The sequence below is a fragment of the Megachile rotundata genome, chromosome 5 (assembly GCF_050947335.1).
Source record: "Megachile rotundata isolate GNS110a chromosome 5, iyMegRotu1, whole genome shotgun sequence".
NCBI lineage: Eukaryota > Metazoa > Arthropoda > Insecta > Hymenoptera > Megachilidae > Megachile > Megachile rotundata.
Window position 1 is genome coordinate 17,240,091 of NC_134987.1, and position 12,410 is coordinate 17,252,500.

Below are 12,410 nucleotides of genomic sequence, written 5' to 3' on the forward strand. Positions count from 1 at the left end.
AAAATTAGTGCAAAAGCTGTTCTATCGGAAAGAGGCCTGGTGCTTTCAGTTCGCGTAATAAAATGCAGCGAGCGGTTTTACGAACGCGAGGATCGCTGATTTAGGATTTATACGAGAGACTTTAATGGGCGTACACGGTGGACGACATTAAAGGAGGGCAGCATGCAACCACGGCCGGATGTATAAATTCCAGGGTTGCATGCATCTTCAACAAATCTTCCGGAACTATGAAAATCGTTCGCGCAATTCTGAGGCAAAGTATGCGATTTACTTTCTTCATAAAATTCTCTATGATGCTTATTATTGCTTGTGCAAAAGAATCTCTTTGAAATCGAATTTAGTCATTTTCTATAAATTGTTCGATTTCATAAAAATTATTTAACTTACAATTATTTAAAATTATTATGTATGGTTAGGTAAGATATTTCTGTTCAAAGCATTTATTTATAACTCATTTTCTTCTGCTATAACAGATCAAGAAATTGCCAATCATTTCAATTAAATCTATGTAAGTGTCCGACCCGTTCATTTCATCGACTTTATCGTCGTTAAATAAATTGCTTAACAAGCTTAATTAGAATTGTTATAGTCATATAAGCTTTATGAAATTGTTAATATCAAAGTTAGTGTTGCTAGACAAATAGTATAGGTGTTCTCGTTCTTATCACGGGTCGGTGAACACCGATCTAATTGATCTGCTGGATTATGCAAGTCACAGGATTACAAGTTCCTCCACTTCTTATGACGGGACGCTGAACAACTTGTCACGTAAGAAATATAATAAATATTAAGTAGGATAATTAACTATCAATACTCTTCAAATTAAATTTTTAACTCTGTCAAAATCGATCATAGAACGTGTCACATATTAAATAGCAATATTAAAACACTCCAAGAATACTTGGATTCAAAAGGCTACACTTGGCAATATAAATAAATACAATTTAATAAATAATTGCACACAAATATAAGATAGATCTGACAGTTTCTCATCGATCAAAAAAGTGTTAATAATAAAAAATAGCTACGTTACAATCTCAAATGCATATCTCACGAAAGCTCAAAAATTTCTTCCACTAAAAGCTGCCTTTTTTCACAGAAAACCAACTCAACTCTCGTAAGATAACTCGCTATTGAACTTCCTACATCCTGCATTGTTCGGCTTTTCCTCTCGAAGGCAAGTCGCATTTGTTTTTCTCGCGACACGAGCGTGGGTACGAAGCGTCACGACGCGGATGCACGTTTTATATGCCGGCAGATTATTTTTGTTGGTCAGGAATCTCCCTCGGATCAGACGTCGAGAGTCTCCGTATATTTATGGCCGGCGTATCCTTCTCGCCGACTCTCTTGTATAAGAGCAGTTTAATGGATGGATCGAAGCGTGGATACCGCGAACCTCTGTTCTCGCCGCTTGTCCTCGGACGCACTTGTATTGGTATATGTGTATCTAGAAAAGGATCTCTCTTCTTCCTAGGATACCAAGCGCTTTGTTTTCGAAATCCCATTTCAATTGACAAAGATACGAAACTGTGTATTTTCACAAAAATACGAAATACTTTCATAGATGTTCGTAATCAAATTTTTGATAAATTGCAGTTTGTAAAAATAGACAAGTTTTAGCTTTTTGATCTAAAATTTTGTGGACAGGTATGACATTCACAGCTAATTCATTACTGGTACCATGTTAGGACAAGTAGAGGAGGTTCAAAGGCTAGACATATTTTGCAGGAGAGTTAGAGTTGGAATTAGGTCTAAAATTCAGTGACAATCGTGATACGAGTCTGACTTAAATTTAGACTTGCGTGTTACACATGACAAGGTAAAGAGTTGAAGAATTCTTTGTGAAATTCTGAACATACAGACTCTGTGCACATCAACCAATTATCCTACAGTCCTCTCCAGTACAATTTTATTCGAATTAACTATTGCATCGTCCTGATCGATAGGACCGAAAAACGATTCGACAGATCCATCAAATACATTCCCGCTTCGTAACCGGCAGTTTCCTCTATCATCCGATCAGTAGTCCTAGCAAGAAAGGATGCGTCCCTGCTCACGGAATCCCAAGGAAAGGGGACAAAGAAAGAGCGGAATGCGACGAGCGTGTTCCAGGATGAGCCACGTCCAGATCCGTGGATCCAGATGTCGGTAATAGGGTTGGTGAATCGGCCAGTTCCTTACCTAGTCTGCTGTATCCCGTATTTGATGCCAACGCCGACCCGCGGTAGCGCCTTGATCACCTTTTTCACCGTCGCCTGGTCCGGGAACGCGAACAGGATCGAGGCTGCGGACAAAAAGGCGTTAAAGTGCGGATTATAAGCGAACCCAATCTCGACGAAGGGTCGCGTGTGTCAATCATTTGGAAAGAATGGCGGACGCGTTTCTTACTCGCATCGTCAATTTCGAACCTTTGGATGATCATTCAGGAAGACGATAGGCTTCTCTGAATTAGTCGAATGATGGCTGAGTTTATTAGAGACGAGTTTTTGCGGGGAGAGCTAGCTTTCCGTACTTGGAGATGAGTCGAGTAGTTTCAGTGTCACATTTGTGGGACTCGGGACTTCGAAGTTGATGATCATTAGGGTAGGGAGCAAAATTGACTTCTACTTCGGTTTTTATGGACTTTGTTTTTGTGAGTTGATAGTTCGTGATATATTTTGGTGAATTATATTTTATTGAATTGGCATAGGTGAAGGTTCATGTGTGTCTCATCAGAGGTGAAGTTTCATGTGTGTATCATCAGAGATGAAATTTTACATATGTCTCATCAGAGATGAAGTTTCATATAAGTCTCATCAGAGATGAAGTTTTACATATGTCTCATCAGGGATGAAGCTTTACATATGTCTCATTAGAGATGAAGTTTCATATATGTCTCATCAGAGATGAAGTTTTATATATGTCTCCATCAGAGGTGAAGTTTCATATATGTCTTATCAGAAATGAAGTTTTACATATGTCTCATCAGAGATGAAGTTTTACATATGTATCATCAGAGATGAAGTTTTACATACATCTCATCAGAGATGAAGTTTTACATATGCTTCATTAGAGATGAAGTTTCATATAAGTCTCATCAGAGATGAAGTTTCACATATGTCTCATCATAGATGAAGTTTCATATACATTCATTAATTTGATTTCCAATCAGACTGAAGTTTCGTATACTTTTCGTACATGTACATATTTGTAACAACATAATATCTGATTGTTCATTTGATGAAGATTATATAAATTACACAGAGAGTCTCACCTAAGTTGGACATCTAAATCATCACTGCTGTTGGATCATAAATAAAATGTTGGAACTAAATGTTCCCATCACTCACTTTATCCTACATTCAATAATAATAAAAATAATTTGGTGAGACAATCTGTACAAGCATATAAGTTGTCCAGAGCTTGTAAAATATTTAAAATATACAAACTAAATTAATGCTTCAGAATAATGCTTAAGAGTCTCATATTCACAATTCATGTCTTATGATGTTATAAATTAGTATACTAAATTCGTGCTATTTTTGCTCAATTAAGAGAAATGATTCATTCGAAGAAACTTCAGCGTTAAACATGGTAAGCACATTTAGGAAGTAGTTAAACGTGAAAATATGAAATGAGTGTACGAAATGGACTTAATTTGATGGCTTTAATAGCATCGGCCGCTTCGGTGAAGCTCCCTCGAGAGTTCAAAGGGTAGCGTGCGCAAAGACAGTTACCATAAATACCAGCAAATAATTTATGTAACCTCGAATACAAGGCTAAAATATACGAGTCGGTCTTAATCAAGGGAGCAGGCAGAAAGGACGATCAAGGGAACGAAAATCAAAGAATTTCCTGACGTCACAAAATTGAGTAAAAGAATTTTCTATTTTCTATGCAAATTATATGTTCCTCTTTGCTTATATTTTTCTTTCGAAAGTAGAGCAAGTTCGTAATTTCTGAATTTCTCTACAATTTTATGCACCACCTTTACAACATAAAGCACGAAAAAGAAAGTGCTACCGGTGCAGTATATTCTTGCGATTCGAGCGAAGAGATAGAGGCGTCACGTAAAAATTCGTGAACGTTACACCTGTGTACATTCGTATTTTTTATCGTTCAAGGATTTATCGCGTGGAAAGCAGGATCCCTCTCGATTAACGAACGTTTCCAGTAATTTTTTAATGAACGACGAAGGTACATTGCAGCGGTTGACATTCCGCCGCTTCCACGGCGATCATCGAAAACTCGAGGGATCAGATTAGAATCAGAGAACCCACCGAGAAATTTATCTGTGGCCAACGGAGAAATAATCAGCGGGATTGCTGCCCCTCTCGCAGGTATACACCGGTACGCGAAGATATTCGAACGTCGGTATATGTTCACGATTAAATTAAAATAAATAATCCTCATTTTTTTGATCGTAACAAAATTCCGTGTTCCACGCGTTTTCAACAAATTGATGAATATCTACTGACATTTTTACTTCCATGTCGCGCATCACGCGCATACTGTATGCCCGGTTTAACTACGTATGTTAATGGTGAAGTGCGATACGCGGACTGCTGTAAATTTACACCTTGCTCGTGACATATGAGAGGATAAATGTCAAACGCGTCTAACTAAAATACTGACTTGCGTACGTGGATATAACGACGATTTATTTAAAGATAAAGTAGTGCAAGCTGCGGGTCTACTTGCAGGCATGTGGTGAATTATATTATTTAAAATTTAAGTTCACTTTCGAAATACGGGGATGTTAGTTTCAATGTAATAGAGTTGATAGTTTGAAGACATTTGAGTTATAACTATTGAGATTCATAAGTAAAGGTACATGAATGTGGTGAAGTACAGTGCGTTGACTTCTTGGATCGATTCTTGATATATTTAGGAAAGCACAGTACGAAAAGTGAGACGAACACAAAAATTTCAATATCCCTGTTGTGGTACTTTGAGAACAAGAATTGACAGTCTCAAGAATTAGATCAAAATTGAAGTCTTCAAACTACAAAATTTCAAAGTCCCAAATATCTTAATATCTACAAGTGTCTTAACGTCTCCAAGCTCTCCAAGTCCGAAAGTTCAGAATTCGACAAATGATTATCAATAAAAGACGATGCATGACGTACGTCGACAACAGGTGTGACTCGAATCGAGCGATAAATCGGCGACGATTGAAAAAAAGAATACCGTAACGCGACGCAGATATTTATTGCGTAAAAAGCAAATGGGGGTAGAACACCTCGCGGCGAGCTCAGGATTCCGTCTCCATTTTGCCGGATTAGATCACGCCGTGTGAAATAACGCAGAAAGGCACGGGCGATCGAGCAAGAAATGGAATGCGCGTCCTTCCTTTCTGCGAAAGGACCCCGCCGCCGTTCCTTTGAAAACGAACGAAACAAAGCGCGCACGACTTACTTCTGCTGGCTAGGAAGATCTCGATAGCGACGTTCTGGAGCAGATACCGTCGCGAGAATATCGCTCGCACCTCCGAGAAGTACCATTTTCCGTGCAGATGGTCGCAGTATTTCAACACCTGAAATCAGAAAAAAATCGGGATGTTAAATAAAATAATAATTATTATAGTTGTGGGTACATGTTAATGATACATAAACAGAATATTCATTCTCTGTTACTTGCGATTAAATATGGAGGTCATTCTGTTGTGAATATGTTACGTAAAATAATCAGATCTGAAATCTGACATGTGAGCATAGAGCATCTTTTTAGTTCATTAGTTTGGGACATGTATTTGATGAGAAGTGGATCTCTTAAGATCCAGTTAGGGTGTGGATGTTGAAGAGTTGATACAAATAAAGGTACTGAATTTGGTACCGCAAGAGCTCAACTAATATTGCAGGTCTTCCAAGAGTATTGCAACCAAACTTTCTCAGTAAAAAAAATTCTCGCTAACCCTTTACTTAACCGATCGAAAATCAGTGAGGAGCCATGTAAAGAGTAATCTAAAGTCATCTGTTACATCAAGGAGTATTTAACATCCCCCAATATTCTAAGTTATCAAAAGGTGAAGTGAAGTACCCTATCAAAAACCTTAGCTAACTATTATGAATCGTTCGCTAGCATCTAACACAGTAAACGTCTGAAAGTGAAGCAAAGGACTCGAAAATGACCGGAAGGAAGGACCTCTATCAAGAAAGTTCAGCTCGCGTCGAAGAAGGACGAGGCAGGGGTGCGATCGCATGGCTGACCGTAAGTATGCAACCTGGATGCAGTGAAGTGTGATGTGATATAGTGAGACCAGTGCCGGTCGCAAGATGGCCGTCATGGTAGGAGGAGCCTCCTGCTGAGCCGAGAATCGATCCCAGGACTTGGCGGACTTGCGCTCTCGAACGAGTCCGTGAACAACTCGTAGGCGAAAAGGGGGAGGCCAGGAAAAAGGACGAGACACCGTGTGGAACGGGGCAAAGGACAAGACACAAAAGAAGGACAGAGGAGCGAGAAGGAGGAAGAGGTGAATCCAATTTACCGTCCTCCATCTAAACAGGCCTTTCAATTTTTCCCTCTTTAATGAGCGGCCGCCGTCGCGATGTCCTTACGCGCGGCAAATGAAATTATCCTCGATATAATCCGGCGAAACGAGCCGATCCGCGTTTAACCTCTCGTTGTTGGAAACGCCGACGAGATCGTATCTGTCGTTGCTTCGACACTCGTCGAATTCCTTGTTCTGGATGCTAATGGGGCTCCAGGTAGGACGCGTGACGGAGAGCCACCGAAATTAATGCTCGGGGTTGAAGACGCCGATAATAGGCACACCCTTGATTCCCCAGCCGAACAGGAATGTCGACAGAGATATCGGGAATAAAGGGACTTCATCTTCTGTCTAGGGCTGATTAATTGGATGTATCCACTGTCGTTTGAATTTCAACGAGCGAGTTTGGGCTTAAGAATAATGGACACTTTTGTTGGTTACGAGATGAGAGATACGGTTACCGTACTGGGAATAGATTTGTTAGGAGCGAAGAAAATGTTAGGAGCACATTTGCTTATCGCTGAAGTTTAGACACTGAATGATCCTTATAAATGATACGTGAATGTAGAATGGTAGAATAGAAAATTAAATTTATAAAACTTTCAGCAATATTTAAAATTGCTTCGATTAAATACTATTTGCAATTTGATTGCAGTACAATCAAATACTAAATGAGTAGATATACCAGACGAAAGTATCGATGAGACTTCCCCAAGTCATCGGAGATCAAGCAAACACGAGAGATGACATTAGGGTGGAGTGCACGCACATTGAAATCTAATTACAAACACATAAGCGGCTTTAACTCCCCAGGGACAATAACTGTCGAGTCAACTCCTGAAGATTAAGTAGAACACGTGTTGTTTGCGTTAATAAATCATCGAAATAGAATTTTTTAATCTTGACGCCGCAAAATTCGACGAATACGATATTAGCGTAAGATGTTAAAGGGATGTAATTTTGGCAGGAAACATTTTTATAACTTCGAAAGTTTAAACCATTGCACCGGTGGAAACATATAGAGAGTTGTTACAGTCGATTCCATGCGCAAGATTGGGAAAGAGGAGTCGAGGGTGGCTGCACAAAGCCAACCCCTAAGCACCATTGCGCAAGCTCTCTGCAAACACTGCTTGATACTGATAATAGCTACACCGTGATATGGAATTCATTACTCGGATGAATCTCGACGTAGATATAACATGTGCCACGTATTTTATATGGGAAATCTGGACCCTGCAACCCTTCGACCGCTAAGGGCTGATTTATCAAATTGAAATTAATAATCTTACATGAAAATGAAGTTAAGGTTGCTGAGATGAAAAGTATCGAACTCACTACACCCCAAATATAAAAATATGAAAACCTAGCAAGGATTCTTACCCTGCAATAGTTATATTCGAATTAAAATTCTGTTCTCCCTAATCCACTCTTCCTCAAAACATTTTAATCAAACCAAACACAAAATCAAGACAATTCTAACACAATCAAGAATTTCCATCAAAGCAAACACAAAACTTAGTAATACAAATAAAAACCGAGTGGTAAAAACAACGAAGTCACCCCTGTCACTCGAAACGAGCGGCAGGAGAGGCACCATCCTCGCGCGACTAATATGTTTACACGTTCGATGAACCGTCGAGAGAATAGCTATCTGCACGGGAGCGTGGTTAAAAAGAGCTGCAACACCGGTGAAGTGTCAAGTGGTGCACGATTAGTGTTCCCCATGCGGTGTTCGTCTCTCGACGAGATCGACCCAGCCAGAACCTCGCTGAGCTTCCACCACGACAATAGGCGTCGTGATGTAACAACATGTGTCGCGTTCACAAGGCCCCCTTGCTGGTTGCCTCTATGTACGCCATAGGGCACCATAGAATGGGGACCACTTAGCAGCCCGCTGGCGGTATACAACAAACAGATTAAGCAGCGGACAATAATAGACCCCCTACTCGCTTTGCTCGACTGGACGTCTACCAGCACCCTCTCGATTCTTCTTGTAAGTGCGAACCACTCGAAATCACGATAGCTCCTTGTTCGAGCATGTTGGTTTAGAGGTACTCTAAGTGCCTTGATCATTAATTACCTGCGATCTAAGGGGGGAATGACTCGGTCTCTTTGGATTGATCTGAAGTAATATTTTGCTGATGGGTTTGGTCCCAAACAACGTATATTATTATGAATACTTGCAAGCAATCAGGTTGTTCAATGTGAGTGATGTATTAAGTAATGTGATTTATGTAGCAGTGCTTGCGACCTTGTTAAAATACATCTTATGATCTTGCTAATATAATTGACCTCGTCAAAACCTTGCTAAAATAATATAATCTTGCAAACTTATAATCTTGAAAACTTGTAACCTTGCCAGAAATGTAAAAGATAAACGTGCAATCTGAGAATGTTTTTAATTTTAATGACACCTAATTGGGGTTGGCATCGCATTCTTTAAATTCAGAACCATCGACCGCCGAATAAAGACGAAGAATGAAAACAAGGTACTAAAAATGTAACGGTGGCAAACCATAAGCGTGAAGCTTCCAAAAATCGTGTCTCCAGCTCACTACACCGACCCTCGTTTCGTGAACGCGCCGGCTGATGCGCCGAAAACGTTCGAAGCCCATCAAGACAATCCGTAGCGACAATGAATTATGCGTGCCACGTGCGTGTTCTCATACCTTTATTGCCATACCTCACACAAGATAATCGTTGTATCCAACGTATAAGATCTCAAAGACTGTTGTATACAAAACTTTTGCTACTGAAAGTTATTTTAACATTGTAACCCAACAAATAATACGATTAGAATAATTAGTTATAGGTATGATGAGAATACTTGTAATCTAAAAGTTGGTAACTATGCAGTCTGAATGACTGGCAGCCAACCACATATTTATATCATTACTGTACATTAATACTGTTATTAAAATACCTCGTTTGAGAGGATAAACTTGTAATCTTCAGAAAAATTAGCTGATCAATACCATTTAGATTGCATTATGGGACCACCTTCAATTCTATGAACAATCTCTTATACATCATCAATCGCAAATTATCAAAGATATTTAATTGTCAAAGAATCAACATGCGATACATTTCAGTGGTCTTTGAAATCCCATTACCGTACGTGTCTTACCACATACGGACGTTTCTACTGTCAAACCAATACCAGTATTATACAAGCATTTAATTCTCAAATCGTTAATTTCAAATAAACCTACGAATATCGTATTCCTTACGATGCACAATTTTTTGGTCCACGAATCGCACGATTCGACGAGCATCTTTCGTGTCATTAAACAAGGAAACCGTGAAATACGTAGTGCACCGTGACAGTCTCTACTTTTGCCGGCTGCCAGAGCTCAACGACTGAGCCTAGGATTATTCAGGGATTACACGAGGATGTTCATTCGAGCTGATTTACAAGGCCGACTCGATCTGCCGTCTTCATTGGCTCGGTTGCCTGGCGAGGGGCTCGTTTTTCGTTCGAAAACATTACACAATGAGAGGGACGCAATAGCGGATCTTATACCTGACGCGGTGTAAAACGAGCCCTCGAAATGTTTTGGCAAACTGTATTTTACCTAGGATTGCTCTTTTTTGACGGGCAGGGAGGTCTGATCGGCCCATTAGATATACTCCGGTGAACGTAAACGGTAGAACGTTTATCCCGGTCAGAAAATGACGGCATTTTATGTTACTTTTTGATTGCAAATTCTCTTGAAAAGTGTTGTCAAGTTTGAAGTTATTTTAGGGAAAGTGATGTGACTTAATGTTAAAGCAAATTGCAGTTAAAGTAATTTAATGTCAGAATAAGAAGAACAGAATTCATTTTATAGTATCAATAATATTTTTTACATGCAGCAAGAAATTCGAGGATTCAAAAATGCCTTCGTTCGAAAAAGTGATATGATTTAATGTTAAAGTAAATTACAGTCAAAGTAATTTAATGTCAGAATAAGAAGAGCAGAATTCATTTTATAATATCAATAATATTTTTTGATATCCTGCAAGAAATTCGAGGAATCAAGAATGCCTCTGTTCGAAAAACAGATGAGGAAATAAATAATGTCGAATGTTTGAATATCGAAGATACAGAATATTCAGTCTCATTTTTGCGGAATACCCTCAACGACGGGTTTCCATTCGTTTCGTCCGTCTAGTTCCCGTATAATTGAATAAAGTCCAGAAATCCAATCTACTTGAAGTTGGAGTGGTAGATCGGTGCCCACCAGGCTCGCTATGCCCCCGCTAATACGACTTGATTCATGAGTCGAGCACGTGCTTCTCTCTCTTCGTCTTTGCCCTTCTTCGTTCTCCACCGAAGCAGTGTTTTCACGCAAGAGACGAGGGGTCAAACGTTCTGCTACATCAACCCTCGCGTTAATGCAGAAGCCCGGGGTCTCGTTGTGCCCTAAACGTGCCTTTCATCATCCCATTTCGACTTAATTCGTTTATCATCTGAATTATTTGTACACCCACGAGATGTAGCCGGGGTTCAGTTTCGAAATGACGCCTCTGTGAGACCATCTTTCACTCGGAAAGAAGGGTGAGCTAAGGGAGTTTTTTTCGTACGAAAATCATCGTGAAAACGGTAGAAAAAAAATAGTAGGATGACGAATATCTATGTATGATTACGAATAACAATTCGATTTGGAATTTCCACAGATTTCACATAACAGAATTGTGTTTATCCAAAACTTTGAAGAATCATATCTTTATATCTGCAGAAATCTTTTGCAAACACCAAAACCTTCCTCCTTGAAGTTAAATACAATAGACTTCCCACAGCATCAGCGTATTTCTACATTTCCTCAAGCAACAAAGGGTTAAACCTACAACGAAACGATCGTCTATCGCCACGGTGTAATCTCTAAAATCTTATGGAACTCGATGTAAGGGCTATCTTTGCGAGTTATCGATATTTTCAGACCCTGGTATTGTACTTGGCGCAGGTTTTTACGATCGAGACATAAAAGGGAGGTCGAAAACGGTGTATCTCCCGATGATTGCTCGCTATTTTTCGCCGTGAACATCTGCCATTGCTAGCTAAGCTGCGGAGGCTGTCTTTCATTCGGGAACAAAGAGGAAAACGTTTAGTCTCGACGTTCGCTAACATCGGAGTTTCTGTTTCTTATTCGAACGTCGAATATTCAAATGACGCTGGTGATGGAATTATCGAGTCGAACGATCGTGCATGGAATTCCCCATGCGACCCCATCAACGGAACAATGCTCGAGAGGCTTGTTTTCGCCCTAAGAATTCATTCGATGGAGGATCGATGAGTCGATAATAAGTCACGCGTTGATGTCTCTACGAGGATGGAAACAAACGAGACATTTTAATGACCGAATTTTACTTGTATGGAGACCTGAACGATCAATGCACGAGACGTCTCTTAGGACAGTAATGCTAATTGCCTGTTTCATGTTTAATTTGAGTCAATTTAATGTCAAGTGGCTTGCGAACATGTACTCTTAGTAGAACACAATTAAGGTTTATCTGACATGTTTAATATTTATTGACAACATTCATATAAATGAATTAAGTATCAAGTGCTCACATCCTCAAAATTGAGTTCCAAAAGTATTTTCGAAATATATTAAAATATTTTGCTAAACCGAAAGCGTCCTTAATGAGTTGCCCTCGATGCTCTTAATCAATAACCCATCCATAATTCGATAACCGTAATCCAAAGTTCGGAAATCTGCTGCTATAACTCGTTCCTCCATGTTTAGCATTGTTTTCCCTCGGCTTAGCGGGTCTCGGTTTCAAAGCAAACAGCAGCGTCCGCTCGCACGCGGTAAACCTCGGGTTAACAACGAAGCGAGCCGCGTAAATTTTGCCCGCGTACGGGATGAAAAATTCGGTGGATCGAAGGGGTGAGAAGTGGCGGGCGTTGGTTGCGCGCGCGCGGGCAACCGCGAGCCGCGTCGGAGAAGCAGACCGA

At 40.0% G+C, this 12,410-nt stretch overlaps 1 protein-coding gene across 18 annotated transcripts in view; it reads right to left on the reverse strand.

The window, feature by feature from the left end:
- rg (A kinase anchor protein rugose) overlaps positions 1-12,410 on the reverse strand; it is a 395,524-nt gene that overhangs the window by 17,457 nt on the left and 365,657 nt on the right. For all 18 annotated transcript variants that reach the window (XM_076532111.1, XM_076532120.1, XM_076532118.1 and 15 more), the window contains 2 exons: positions 5,398-5,515; positions 2,182-2,284 (listed from right to left, as the gene is read on the reverse strand). In XM_076532111.1, the coding sequence (XP_076388226.1) occupies positions 2,182-2,284; positions 5,398-5,515 (221 nt within the window). The remainder of the gene's footprint in view (positions 1-2,181; positions 2,285-5,397; positions 5,516-12,410) is intronic.